Source organism: Narcine bancroftii, chromosome 12, assembly GCF_036971445.1.
Source record: "Narcine bancroftii isolate sNarBan1 chromosome 12, sNarBan1.hap1, whole genome shotgun sequence".
NCBI classification, from domain to species: domain Eukaryota; kingdom Metazoa; phylum Chordata; class Chondrichthyes; order Torpediniformes; family Narcinidae; genus Narcine; species Narcine bancroftii.
Genome location: NC_091480.1, coordinates 3663933 through 3679484, shown reverse-complemented (window position 1 = coordinate 3679484; position 15552 = coordinate 3663933). Strand labels below are relative to the sequence as shown.

Below are 15552 nucleotides of genomic sequence, written 5' to 3'. Positions count from 1 at the left end.
ATTAGGCTAAAATGATCTTGAAACAATTTCAGGTTTACATTTGCACAAGTATTCAGTGCACACATGCTTCACAAGAAAAAAAAATTGCACAACATCAGATTTTTGCACTCACTGACTCCTAAGAATTAGAGGGAATATTGGTGGGCAGAGGAGCATCTTTTAATACAAATCTCTGACAAATTAATCAGAAGTTTCAAGGGTTGTAAACCAATCGCATAATCCTTACCCTTCCCTTCGAACATGCCAATTAACTGACAGCCCATTGCCATTGCAACATTGGAGAATAAGCACGCGGCCACTTTCTGTGTGAAATTCATTGCCTGATAACGGGGTACGATGAAAAAGTAGGGCACGTAGGTTAGGAAGTAGAGGAACCCACCGACTGCTGCTCCTGCATTGGCTGAAGTGAAAGAAATGGACAGTACTCACGCAACACAGATATTACAAAATCCATCCCCAGGAAAAGGCATCACCAGCAAGGCCAGTATTTATCGCCCATCCCCAGGAGGACCTGGCCTAACCAGCAAGGCAGGCATTTATCGGTCATCCCCAGCACAGATACATGGCACTTCATTTTGCTCGTACCTTGACCATGCTCTTGTGCCTGAAACATTGGTTACCCTTTGCTTCCTATAGATGCTGTGTGACCTGCACAACAGTCACAACATCTGCAGATTTTTCTGTTTCATTCCATAGATAGGTTTAGAGGGATACAGGTCAAATTCTGGCAATTGGCAAAGTTAGAGATGAGTTCGGTTGAAAGACTTTACAGTTTGGAGAACTCCAATGCTACTGGTCTCAGACCTCCAGTTGAAAAAAGCATCTTTCTACACTATCCTCTGCCGCCTTTGACCAAGCCAATTTTTGACTGAACTTACTGTGGATACTATGTGACTTAATCTTCTGGAGTATAACCCAGCACGAGAAGCCTTCTCAATTCTTTACTCAGCTCCATGCCGACAACATCCATAAGCCCACCTCTCAAAGCCATGATGATTGCGTCCATGTTTTTCCAAAGGAGTAAATCCTGCCATGAAGAATCTTCTCCAATAATTTCTCCACCACCGATGTAAGCTTCACCAGCTGATAATTTCCTAATTTGTCACTGTTACCCCTTCTGAAAAGAACAACGTACACTATTCTCCAGTCTTCCAGCACATAATCAGTATTTAGTGATCCATGTCAAGGTACCAGCAATCTCTTCACCAGCTTCCCTCTGTATCCTGGGTTAGAACCTATCAGGTCCTGGAAACATCATCTTTATATTTTTCAAGATGCCCAGCATTTCCCTTCATTTTATTATTGACTTGCCCTTGAATATCACCTTTCCATTCCCTAATCACACTATCACTTAGTGGTCAATATAAATGAAAAGTACTAACAGCCTTGCCCATTTCCGGACACCCTAATCCTTTGTCCTTGAATGGACCTACTCTGTTCCTCCTAATCTACATATAAAAAAATCCTTGGGGTTCTCCTTAATCTGACTTGCCAAGGACATTTCATTTACCTTTGTGCATTCCTAATAGTTTTTTCCTGATTCCTTTACATTCCTCAAGGGCTGATTTCAGCCTCTAAAACTTTACATATATAGTACTTCCATTTTCTTTGCGACTAAACTTACAATATCCCTTGTCCTTCACAGTTCTTGATCCTTGCTGTCCTCACAGGAATATGCTGGTTCTGAATGAAACAATTGGCCTTTAAAAGACTCCTGCATCAGATGTGGATTTATCCTCAAATAGTTGCTCCAAATCCACTTTCTCCGTCTCCAGTTAGCTGTTTCATAACTCCTCTCTCATCCTTCTTCACCAAAGAAGAAAGCCTTGCCTCACAAGATATGTTCTCCAATCCAGGCAACATCCTGGTAAATCTCCTTTGCACCCTCTTCAAAGCTTCCACATCCTTCCTGTAATGAGACGACCAGAATTGAACATAATATTCCAAGTGTGAAATATTGAAGGTCCTTTTAGAATTTAACGAATCTGGTCACTGTTCACTAAATGCTCCTCTCGGGAAGCTTCAATCACTTGGCCAGGTTCATTCTCCATACATTCTAGAACATAAGAAATAAGAGCAGGAGTTGGCCATGCGGCCCGTCGAATCTGCTCTGCCATTCAATAAGATCTGATCTGATCACTGACTCAACTCTACCTACCTGCCTTTTCCCCATATCCCTTAATTCCTTTTTTATTTAAAAAATCTATCTAACTGAACGTTAAATATGTTTAATGAAGTAGAATCAACTGCTTCTATGGGCAGAGAATATCACAGATTTACTATTCTCTGGGAAAAACAGTTTTTCCTCATCTCTGTCTTAAATCTACTCCCCTGAATCTTGAGGCCATGTCCCCTTGTTCTGGTCTCACCTACCAGTGAAAACAATTTTTCTGCCTCTATCTTATCTCTCCCTTTCATAATTTTATGTTTCTATAAGATCTTCTCTCATTCTTCTGAATTTGAGTGAGTATAATCCGAGGTGATTTAGTCTCTCCTTGTAGGTCAATTCCCTAATCCCAGTTAGAAGATCCACATATTGATTCCAGAAACACTGCTGGATGCACCTGACAAATTCTGGTCCATCAAAAGCTTTGGAAAAGCTAAGGGAGCCCAGGCAACTAAAATCACCCATGACTATGACCTCACTTTAACATCTTTCCATGATCTGCTTGTGCAAATCATGAGGCTCACGAGATGAATCCTGCCAGGTGTCCTCTCTCAGTACAGCCGTGACATTCTCTCCAATCAGTAATGCTATCCCTCTACCTCTTAAAACACTGTCATATTTGAAGCAACATTTCACCTCCCAGCCTCATTCCAGCAAGCTGGTCTTGAAACAGAATAGAGTATCTGCAGTCCTAAGAGGAGCGAAATGGGAATCTAATAAATATATCCCGTCACTGAAACTGGGACTGATGTGGCCACACGTGGCACTCTCGCTAGGACACAGGTTGCCTTCACGTACCTTTGGAGAAGAACACACTGACCATGAAGCTGAAAAAAATTGTAGAACTGGCAAAAAACAGCAAAAATAAGAATACCAGCGTGGGGTCGCTATGCTGCAAGACTGCCGTGTTCCTCATCAGCTGCCAAGGGAAATGTGAAAACTGTTAGCTCCCCAACACCCAGTCACCATAGCAACAAACACAGTTCCAGTGATCAGCATTAGTTCAGGTCACAATCCGCTGATCCCGCCCTGGTGCCTCTGATCTTGTCCCACCTCTCCATTCCTGCCCCTACATCCCTTAGGACCTGGCCCACCTCTTCATATCCTGGCCTACACAATCCCTCTGTTCCAGTCCCACTCCGTTCCTGATCCACCCAAACCAATCCTGTCCTGATCCTGCCCCGTGCGCACCCCCTCCGATCCTGCCCTGCGCGCACCCCCTCCAATCCTGCCCAGCGCACCACCTCCAATCCTGCCTACAAGACCAAAGGAAGTATGCTATTCAGCCCATCGAGTCTGCCTCACCATTCAATCATGAGCTGATCCATTCTCCCACTCAGCCCCACTGCTTGGCCTTCTGCCATAACCTTTGATGCCCTAGCTAATCAAGAACCTATCAATCTATAGACTTTAAAAATAAGCCCAATGACCCGATCTCCACAACCACCTGTGGCAACAAATTCCACAGATTCCCCACCCTCTGGCGAAAGAAATTCCTCCGCATCTCTGACTAAGTGGATGCCCTTCAATCCTGAAGTTGTGCCCTTTTGTCCTGGACTCTCCCACCATGGGAAACAACCTTTCTACATCTACTCTGTCCATGCCTTTCAACATGAAAAATGTTTCAATGAGATCCCACCGCTCATTCTGCTAAATTCCAAGGAGTCCAGGCCAAGAGCTGTCAAGCATTCCTCATATAATAACCCTGTCATTCCCAGAATCATCCTTGTGAACCTCCTCTGTACCCCCTCCAACATCAGCACATCCTTTCTTAAAGGAGACCAACATTGCTCACAATACTCCAGACAGGTCTCACCAGTGCCTTATAAAGCCTCAAAGTCATGCCCCTGCTCTTATATTCCATTCCTCTTGAAATCAATGCCAACGATGCATTTGCCTTCTTCACCACCAACTCAATCTGCGAGTTAACCTTCAGGCTACCCTGCTCGAGAACCAAGTCCCTTTGTATCTGGGAATTTTCAATTTTTCATTTATAAAATAGTCTTCCTATTTATTCTTTTACTGAAAACTTTCCAACATTGTATTTTATTTTCCACTTCTTTGTTCATTCTGCTAATCTGTCTAAGTCCTTCAGCAGCCTCCCTGTTTCTTCAACACGACACCGCTCCTCCACCCATCTTTGTAAAATCTGAAAACTTGGCCACAAAGTCCAGTCCATAATCTAAATCACTGATACACACACACCCCCCCACTCTGATCCTGCCCCATGAAACTCCTCTGAACCTCCCCCACGCTGCACCACCTAATTGATCCCTTGGTTTGGGCAACACTTCTTTGGCGCCGTTGCTTTGGCACTGCAGAGTTCCCTCACTGCTGCCCCTCCGAAGGGCCAGAGCTCCCTCACGGCTTCCCCTCCGACGGGCCAGAGCTCCCTCACGGCTGCCCCTCCGACGGGCCAGAGCTCCCTCACGGCTGCCCCTCCGACGGGCCAGAGCTCCCTCACGGCTGCCCCTCCGACGGGCCAGAGCTCCCTCACGGCTGCCCCTCTGATGGGGCAGAGCTCCCCCACGGCTGCCCCTCTGATGGGGCAGAGCTCCCTCAGTGCAGTAAAAGTGAATGTATAGGGAAAGTAAAAGAAAAGCTTGAACTGCCACCTACCTTAACACAAAGGAGCAGAGTCATGATGAAAACTGACAAAACAAGAAAAAGGAAGAACTTGAGAAACCAGGCTGACCAATGCAGCCAGTTGTTCAGTCCCATCATCTTCATATATTCCTGAGGAAACAAAGGCAATTCATGTTGCTTCTGTATATTTTATTATAAGGCTCAAGTTCGAATAAAGTTATTTCCATTAACTAATGTGAATAGAAAATGTCAGCATCGATTAATTAGTAAAACCTTTAATCAATTCCAGAACACCAGACTTTCTTATCACCATGTCCAGAAACTGCATATTTAGGGGATCCAGGATACTCATGCTCTGTCATCTATTCCAGAACCTATCCCAGGGCTGGATCCAAAACTGATGCCAGGTCCACAACCTGACCTATTGCTAGATCAGGAGCCTGTCCTGGGACCGATGCTTGAGTGCAGGACAGGTCCAGGGCCAGATCCAGGACCTATCCCACCACCAGATGCAGGCTGAATGCAGAACTCCTTCCTCATCTGCAGATCAAGAACCCATCCCACCACCTGGTTCGGCACCTGGCCCAGGCTTGATCTCAAACCAGCCTCACTTCCAGATCCTAATTTCCTCCTCGATCTCCTGGATCATCCTGCCACTGATCCAGAACTCAGCCCATTTCTATTCCTTTCCATATAACCATATAACAACTTCTCCTTAAATGCTAATATCGAGCTTGCCTTCACCACTTCGTCTGGAAGCTCACTCCACACACTCACCCCTCTCTGAGTAAAGAAGTCACCCCTCATGTTTCCTCTAAACTTTTCCCCCTAACTCTCAATTCATATCCTCGTTTGTATCTCCTCCTTTCTTAAAGGAAAAAGCCTCTCCATGTCAACTCTATCTATACCCCTAATAATTTTTAATATCTCAGTCACATCCCCACTCAACCTTCTGTGCTCCAAAGAATAAAGACCTAAATTATTTAACCTTTCCCTGTAACTTAGACCCTGTAACCCCAGCAACATTCAAGTAAATATTTTATGCACTCTCTCCAATTTTGTTCATATCTTTCCTGTACTTTGGTGACCAAAACTGTACACAATCCTCCAAGTTTGGCCTCACTGATGCCTTGTACAATTTGAACAATCTTCACCACCCTATCCACATATGACTTCATCTTCAGGGAACTATGTACCCTCTTCTACTGCACTCTTCAATGCCCGACCATTCATCACGTATGTCATATTTTGATTAGCCCTATCAAAATGTTACACCTCACACTTATCTGCATTAAACTCCACCTGCCATCTTTCAGCCCTCTCTTCTAACTGGCCTAAATCCCTCTGCAAGCTTTGAAACCCTTCTCCACTATCCACAGCTCCACCTATCTTAGTATCATCTACATACTTACTCATCCAATTGACCATCCCATCATCCAGATCATTAATGTATATGACAAACAGTAATGGACCCAATACTGAACCCTGAGGCACACCACTAGTCACCGGCTTCCATTCTGACCGTTATCTACCACTATTCTCTGGCATCTCCCATTCAACCATTTTGAATCTATTTCATTACTTCAATGTTAATACCTAATGATTGAACTTCCCTAACTTACCTTCCTGAGGGATCTTATCAAAGGCCTTAGTAAAGTCCATATATACAACATCCATTGCCTTACCCTCATCAACTTTCCTAGTAACCTCCTCAAAAAAATTTGATAAGGTTTGTCAAACATGATCTCCCCTTCACAAATCCATGTTGTCTGTTCCTCACCAAACCCTGCCTATCCAAGTACTTCCTCTTCTTTAATCATAATCATTTCCATAACTTCCCGACTTATTTCCCTTAATTTACTCAGATCAATATCTTTCTCTTTAGTAAACACTGAAGAAAAATTACTCAAAATCTCCCCCATCTCTTTTGGCTCCACACATAGCCGTCCACTCTCATCCTCTAGGGGACCACTATCTCTTTACTCCTAATATATCTGTCAAAACCCTTTGAATTTATTTTCATCTTACTTGACAAAGAAACCTCATATCTCCTCTTAGCCTTTCTAATTTCCTTCTTCAGATTCTTTTTATATGATTCCTCCATCACCTCATTTACTTCATGTTGGTCTAAACATGACCTCTCTCTTTTTCTGAACCATATTTCCAATAACCCTTGAAAACCAAGGGTCGCTAAAACTTTTAACCTTTCCTTTAATCTTAACAGGAACATCCTGACTCTGTACCCTTAAAATTTCACCTTTGAATGCTCTCCATTTTCCTTCTATATCCTCTCCATAAAACAATTTATCCAAGTCCACATTTTCCAAATCCATTCCATTCTCCTCAATTAGCATGTCTCCAATCAAAAATCTCAAGACCAATCTTACTCCATAAATTATTTTGAAACCAATAGGATTATGATCACTGCTCCCCAACACACACCTCTGTACCTGACCTATCTCATTTTCTAATAGCAGATTTAATTCTGCCTCTTCTCTTGTTGGTACCTCTATTCATTGATGTAGACAATTATCCTGCACACATTTAACAAACTCCAAACCATTCAGCTCATTTACAATATGGGTGTCCCAGTCAATGTATGGAAAGTTAAAATCTCCCACAATCACAACCTGATGCTGACAACAAATATCTGCTATTTCCTTACAAATTTGTTCCTCCAGTTCCTTCTCAACATTAGGTGGTCTATAATACACCCCCATAAGTGTTACCATTTCTTTGCCACTTCTCAATTCCACCCACAGTGCTTCTCTAGATGAGCCCTCTAATCTGTCCTTCCAAAGCACCACTGTAATACTCTCTCTAACAAGCAATGCAACACCTCCCCCTCTTGTTCTGCCTATTCTATCACACCTGAAGAAACAAAATCCTGGTATGTTTAGTTGCCAATCACTCCCCTCCTGCAGCCATGCTTCACTAATGGCTACCACATTATCATTCCAAGTATCTATCAGCCACCCCACATCTCCATCGGGCACACAAAACTCAAAACGGTCAACCAGTTTACCTATCTCGGCTGCACCATTTCATCAGATGCAAGGATCGACAATGAGATAGACAACAGACTCGCCAAGGCAAATAGCGCCTTTGGAAGACTACACAAAAGAGTCTGGAAAAACAACCAACTGAAAAACCTCACAAAGATAAGCGTATACAGAGCCGTTGTCATACCCACACTCCTGTTCGGCTCCGAATCATGGGTCCTCTACCGGCACCACCTACGGCTCCTAGAACGCTTCCACCAGTGTTGTCTCCGCTCCATCCTCAACATCCATTGGAGCGCTCACACCCCTAACGTCGAGGTACTCGAGATGGCAGAGGTCGACAGCATCGAGTCCACGCTGCTGAAGATCCAGCTGCGCTGGATGGGTCACGTCTCCAGAATGGAGGACCATCGCCTTCCCAAGATCGTATTATATGGCGAGCTCTCCACTGGCCACCGTGACAGAGGTGCACCAAAGAAAAGGTACAAGGACTGCCTAAAGAAATCTCTTGGTGCCTGCCACATTGACCACCGCCAGTGGGCTGATAACGCCTCAAACCGTGCATCTTGGCGCCTCACAGTTTGGCGGGCAGCAGCCTCCTTTGAAGAAGACCGCAGAGCCCACCTCACTGACAAAAGGCAAAGGAGGAAAAACCCAACACCCAACCCCAACCAACCAATTTTCCCTTGCAACCGCTGCAATCGTGTCTGCCTGTCCCGCATCGGACTGGTCAGCCACAAACGAGCCTGCAGCTGACGTGGACTTTTTTACCCCCTCCATAAATCTTCGTCCGCGAAGCCAAGCCAAAGATCTATCCATACTCTAAGCTCATCTTCTTTTCTCACGATGCCCCTAGCATTGAAATAAATACAGTGAAGAAAATCTCCTCCTGCTCTCTGTTGAATACAAATGATGCATACCACGTCTTCAATTTCATCCTTCTCCCGAACATCTCTTCTTTTTATTCCGGTCCCCCTCCCCCTTCACATCTAGTTTAAACCCACCAGAGCCACCCTAGAAAACCTACCTGCAAGAATATTTGTCCCTTTCATCTAAATGCTGCCTCACAATCACCCTGCAATTTACCTTCTGCTTGGTTTCTTTCTCTAGCACAATTGCTTTGGTCACATTGAGGGCTGTGTAGGTGAAGCTCAACATGATTAGCAGTGAGAGTTGGGTCTGGATCGCCAAGATGAAGACGTCATCAATGTATGGGGGGAAAGGGAACCGCAGCATCTCCAGCGAAACCAAGGACAGAAGTTTGGCATCAGCACTGCTGGCATGGTACTTGATAATGGCTTTATCTGTCGCCAGCTGAGTTGCCAGGAAACCCTCTCGATAGTAACCTTTGAGAAAGCAAAGCACAACTCACATTGCATATGGAACACAATGCCTTTCTGAAAATATGAGAGCTTTACTAGAAGGTAGCCATGATACATTATATCACTGTAGACTGTGGCCAGGAAAAGGAGGAAGCTGAGATAAGGCTGGGTAAAGATGCTCCAATTAAAGATTATTGCAGAAAATAACAGTTCCAGGTGTAGGAAGTAAAGCATTGGTATTGATAGAAAATTGGTTCGCTAAAAGAAACAAAACGGGTACTCATGTATGCCATACTCTGTGAATATAGATCCTGCTGCAGGAATAGGGTACTGAAGAGCATAATGAACTATGGAGCAGACTCGTAGGGCTAAATGCCCTACTTCAGTAAATATTTTCTATGCTTCTACAACCAAATCATCAGGCATACATGACAAGCATCAGGGTCCATTACTCTATATGACTCTATATGGAGTCATCGAGAATTGAAAAACAGCGTCCAGCCTATCACATCCATGGGGGCTCCCATCCCTATTAATCCCATCTTCTACCACAATGACAGGCTGATTCAAGGGCTCATTGTTCTACTTAAATGCTTCCACCACTCTCTGTGGAATGTGCTGACCCTCTCTGGTGCTACGAACTAACCACTAACCAACCTTATTAGTACTATCAAAGGAATAGAAATAGAAAATGCACCAGACAATGGTAAATTCAAATTAATAGTTTTTATTAAACTATTAATAACATAACATTTCTTACTTAACTCTCAACTTAACTCTATCTTACCCCACTATGCGCATATGTTTGTGTGTGTGCGTGCATGCGTGGGTGATTAAATTAAAACCATTAGTTTTGCCATTTCAACAGTACAACACTTGTCTTTGACTCATCTTGATAGCTCTAACTCTCATGTTATAATGCTATTCATCGATTACAGTTCAGCTTTCAACACTGTTGTACCATCAAAGCTGATGGCCAAACATCATTTGTACGGTAGCAGCCCATCGCTTTGTAACTGGATTCTGGATTTCCTTACTAACAGACCTCAATCTGTTAGGCTGGGCAATATTTGTTCCTCCAGTCTCACCTTGAACACCAGAATGCCCCAGGGTTGTGTGCTGAGCTCCCTTTTGTATTCCATTTTTACCTCTGACTGTGTTCCTATGTATAGTACAAACTTAATTATTAAGTTCACAGATGATGCCACAGTGGTGGGCCTGATTACAGGGTACAATGAAATGACCTATAGGGGTGAGGATCAGCGCCAAGCATTGTGCTGAGAACAATCGGTTCTCAATACCCAAAGACCAAGGAGATTATTACAGATTTTAGACATGCAGGAAGCCACACTCACATCCCCATTTACATCAATGGAGTGGTGGTGGAACCTTTACAAAGCTTTAAGTTCCTGGTGGTCCATATCTCTGGTCCTTGAATTGATCAATTTTGATTGAAGAGGCACAACAGCGTCTTTATTTTTTGAGATGAATGAGGAAGATCCACTTCTGCCCAAGAATACTTGAATTTCTATAGATTCACAATTGAGAGCTTGCTGACATACATTATTTCAGCGTGGTATGGGATTTGTACTGTACAAGATTGTGAGGCACTCCAGAGGGTCATGAAAACTGCCAATGGATTGCTGATGATGCAAAACTGCATCCCATCGAATATATCCATAGGGAATGAAGTTTGGGCAGGGCAAGAAATATTACCAAATATACAACACACCTACCATTGGGCAGATGCTATAGGAGTCTTTGCTCACACACCACTAGGCTTAAAGAGAGCTTTTATTATGAAGCCGTGACAATGTTAAACACCAATTCCAGCGCTGAATAGTGCTGCGCTTGTATTTTATAATCAGTAATTTTTAACGATTCATTTTAGAGTAGCATGGCTTTAATTGTATATAGTTTATTGTATGTTTTTATTGTAATGTATGTAACTCTATTTTAAATTCTGGTTGATGTTTCATTGGCAGGTCTAACAGCACAATTATAACATGCATCATCATCATTATTATTATTAACAATAACGTGCATCATCATCATTATTATTATTAACAATAACGTGCATCATCATCATTATTATTAACAATAACGTGCATCATCATCATTATTAACAATAACGTGCATCATCATTATTATTAACAATAACGTGCATCATCATCATTATTATTAACAATAACGTGCATCATCATCATTATTATTATTAACAATAACGTGCATCATCATCATTATTATTAACAATAACGTGCATCATCATTATTATTAACAATAACGTGCATCATCATCATTATTATTAACAATAACGTGCATCATCATCATTATTATTAACAATAACGTGCATCATCATCATTATTATTAACAATAACGTGCATCATCATCGTCATTATTATTAACAATAACGTGCATCATCATCATTATTATTATTAACAATAACGTGCATCATCATCATTATTATTAACAATAACGTGCATCATCATCGTTATTATTAACAATAACGTGCATCATCATTATTATTAACAATAACGTGCATCATCATCATTATTATTAACAATAACGTGCATCATCATCATTATTATTATTAACAATAACGTGCATCATCATCATTATTATTAACAATAACGTGCATCATCATCATTATTATTAACAATAATGTGCATCATCATTATTATTATTAACAATAACGTGTATCATCATCATCATTATTATTAACAATAACGTGTATCATCATCATCATTATTATTAACAATAACGTGTATAATTTTTAAAGTCCAGTTTCAAACTTCTTGTGGAACTTCAGGATCTATTAAAATTGTGGTTCAGAGTAATTAAAAAGCAAGAGTGGTGAAGGGTTTATAGAGTCACAGTGAGGGGGGTGGGTAGTTTGGCTTCCCCCAGAGGTAGTGTTTGAAAAGTTCTGGCGTGCACCTTGAGGTCTATGAGCAGACAGTGGGCTGAGGAGACTTTTAACCTTCCCATCTCTGCAGATTAAAAAGTTGTAAGGCAGGAGTAGATGGGGTTTGAGAGAATGGTGAGGAAAGGGAAGTGGGAAAGGGGCAGGAAAATGGGACTTGGAGAGTTGGAGGTGGAGAAAGGGAAAAGCAGTGGACATTCAGGACACTGCAAAGGTCAAATTTATTGTCAGTAACTAAACTGTATTCAAGAAAAGAAACACTTAAAAGAGAAATGTAAACAAAAAATAAATTTAAACAAACTGCGCAATACAAAAAAAAATTCAATCTAAATAATGTGCAAAGTGCGAGTCCTGAAATGAGTCCCTGATGGAGTTTGTTGTTGAGGAGTCTGATGGTGGATGGGGAGCAGCTGTTCCTAAACCTGATGGAGCGGGTCTGTGGCATCTAGAACTCTTTCCTGATGGTAGCTGCGAGAACAGAGTGGTGTGGATCCTTGATGATTGCTGTCGCTCTCTGACGGCAGCGTTCCATGTAGATTTTCTCGATAGTGTGCAAAGTTTGACTTGTGATATACTGTGCGATGTTCACTACCTTTGCAGGGTTTTCCGCTCAGAGGAATTGGTGCCCCTATACATTAGATCATCCAATCTGCTGGACGAACTCTGTCGGTCAAACAACATCAGTGGGAGAAAGAGAATGGTTGACATTTCAAGCAAAGCTCTTCAGGTCAACCGTTCAAGCTCGTTAAAGGAATTCAATTCAAACCATCAAGCACTGATGTTGCTTGACTCACAGAGTTTCTCCAGCAGTGTGTTTAGGCAGAACGCAGTATTTATTTTACCAGTCTGATATCGCATGGTGGATTTGAGGGCATCAGCAAATACACTTGTGATCGGATGTCGATTCAACAGAAACTAGACAGAGTTAACATGATCCCTGTTGTGGATTGAAGTACAACAGAGAGTCAAACATTACGAAAAACAGGGACAGAAAAGTGATTAAACCAGCAAGCTTGGAAGCACAGCTGAAGGCGGCAGGCAGCAGCTCAGAGCAAGGAGCAGAGCAGTCTCATTCTCTCTGGACCTTTTTGATAGTGAAAGCCACAGCTGTCAGCTCACCTGGAGTGCCCCCATCCTTGAAGTACTGCTCTCGAGGCCCAGGCAGCTGGAACAATGGGAAAAGGAACTCTGTTTGCCAGTTCCGATCTTCGTTGGGATTGAAAGAGCTGAGTTCCTCAAGGGGTGCATTCCAAGGACTGTATTTAAATCGAAGGTGATATTTTACCTGAAAAGACAAAAGCAACTTTTACAAATTTGTGACAGTGGGTGACATCCTCTCTTCCCTACAAGGTTCCTGGGAATGTGCATAGTGATAATATACTGGTGTCATTCAAAAATGTTTGTTCCAAACCACCCCCCCCCCAGAAGATCAGTGAGCAAGCCATCCCCAAAGTGACCACTGGCACAGTTCAAAACCTGTGACAGAAGCATACACTTTGCTCCTGTCGAGAAATAACTTGACCAGCTTAATAATCAGCTGGTTCCTCATTAAAGGCCAATGGGAGAAATGGCAGACAGAGAGCAAGTGTTTTTGTGTCTCTAGAGAACTGGCCAACTCCAATATAATCCTCCATAGCTGTAGTGTCCAGATGTGAGCTGGATGTGGGTGCTGGCCATACTTAACACCAACTCTACTAGTTATAACACTGGCTGAGGTTGTAGATGTCTAGTCAGCATCAGCCACGACCACTTGTAGTGGATGATCGGTAAACCTTGCTACTCAAAGTAAGGAGAGAAGTCACCTGCAGCAGCACTGGAGGGAACATCACGGCTAATACAAGACCCAGAGAGATCCTGCGGCAGAAAAAGTAACTAGAAGTGTCGGTCTCTTTATGACTTCTTTCACTTTAGGACCAAGGACATGGTCAGGATTCACTCTCTAACACATACCTGCAGAGGTAAACGCTCCTCAGGATGCTCGAAGTCATGGTCAAATACCAAGGCTGTCAACACTGTCTGGGCCAGCTTATTTCCAGATTTTATAAATTCTTCAAACTGAGCTTCTGTGCGGAAACCCAGAACTGCAAACAAAAGATTTGGAAAGTTATGGTTTATCCCCACCTCACAACCATTTTGGTGTTTTGAAGCAATGCATAAAAGAAGATAGGAGCAGGAGTTGGCTATCAGGCCCCTCAAGCCTGTGATATCAATAGCCTTTCTCAAATAACTGTACAAAGTCTAGTTGCAGGATGTTGATCTTCACAATGAATGAAAAGAAATACATTTTTTAAAAAGCAGCGAGTATATCGTATTATGAAGTTAGATTGCTGCCCATGTGTTCATTTGGGTCTAGTAGTGCTATCAGTTTTAATAAACTATTGAATCACATTATCCCCTAAAAAAAAAAAAGCCTGTGATATCATTACCAGCTCTGATGGAATCATAACCTGATCTAATGGATATCATAAATTTCTCTAAGGAATGCAGGAGGTGAGACGAATGAAAAAGTAGACTGCTCTAATGGACATTAGAACAACAAATTTTATTGACTTATGTAATGAACATCAAGACTACTCTGGTGGTTATCCTGACACAAACCTGCTAAATAGAGACTAGTTCCCTTTGCCTACCTTTTCCTCCTGCATCTTGTTTGTTACTCAAAATCTCAGCCCCTAATCGCCTGAATACACCTGAGATTGAATGATTTTGGAAGGTACGCAGGCTCAGGACTGGTCAGTACTTGGAGGGGAGACTGCCCAGGAACACCAGGTACTGTAGGTATGTGAGGGGCGCTGGTCAAAGTGGCGACTTTCTGTCTGCCTTACTACTGTAAGTTAAAAAGTTAAAGAATTTCATAGATGTTACATTCTCGATGTAGTACACGTGACAATAATGGAACCTTTATCTTTAAAACTACACTTAAAATCACCAATGTCTGAAGAGGGCACACAAAATCAGTGAACCGGTGCGGACTCGAAAGGCCAACATGGCCTGTTTCCGCTCCGTAAATGGTTACATGGTTAATTCCTGATGAAGGGCCTGATCTGAAACAGTAACTGTTTCTCTTTTCAAAGCCACCGGACATGCTGAATATTTCTGGCATTTTGTTTTGGTTTCCAATTTCTCGCTTCTGTGGGGTTATTTGATATTTGTAGTCTGATTATTCTAGATTACTCCAAGGGATATTGCCGACTGCTCCAATGAATGCTGAAACTTGCTGTAATGGATTTTGTTCAAGGGTTTAATGGTTCAAATAGATACTACAGATTATATTAATGGATACTGATATTGCAAACAGCTCAATCAACTATACTATAGAATTATTTTCTGGATCTCAGCTGCTGTTTAATGGTCATTGTTTAATGGAATGGTTTAATGGAATTCATTTATTTCAATAATGAAAATTGCAAGCTGCAGTAATGGATATTAATTTTGCCATTTTGTTGTTAAGCCCTTCACTCTCCAAAGCTTCATACCATGAATTATGACATTAAAGGTAAAAACACAATGATGGAGAAACTCAGCAGGTCAAACAGTGTCCTTTATGAGGCC

General features: G+C 42.3%; 1 protein-coding gene across 6 annotated transcripts in view; it reads right to left on the bottom strand.

Moving 5' to 3' along the window:
* Positions 1–15552, bottom strand: part of abca3b (ATP-binding cassette, sub-family A (ABC1), member 3b) — a 98579-nt gene that overhangs the window by 55136 nt on the left and 27891 nt on the right. For 5 of the 6 annotated variants that reach the window (XM_069905272.1, XM_069905273.1, XM_069905274.1 and 2 more), the window contains 6 exons: positions 13951–14081; positions 13120–13285; positions 8842–9101; positions 4787–4903; positions 2966–3086; positions 227–400 (listed from right to left, as the gene is read on the bottom strand). In XM_069905272.1, the coding sequence (XP_069761373.1) occupies positions 227–400; positions 2966–3086; positions 4787–4903; positions 8842–9101; positions 13120–13285; positions 13951–14081 (969 nt within the window). Of the gene's footprint in view, positions 1–226; positions 401–2965; positions 3087–4786; positions 4904–8841; positions 9102–13119; positions 13286–13950; positions 14082–15552 lie in introns of those variants that run through there. The other variant, XM_069905276.1, reaches the window with a different exon arrangement.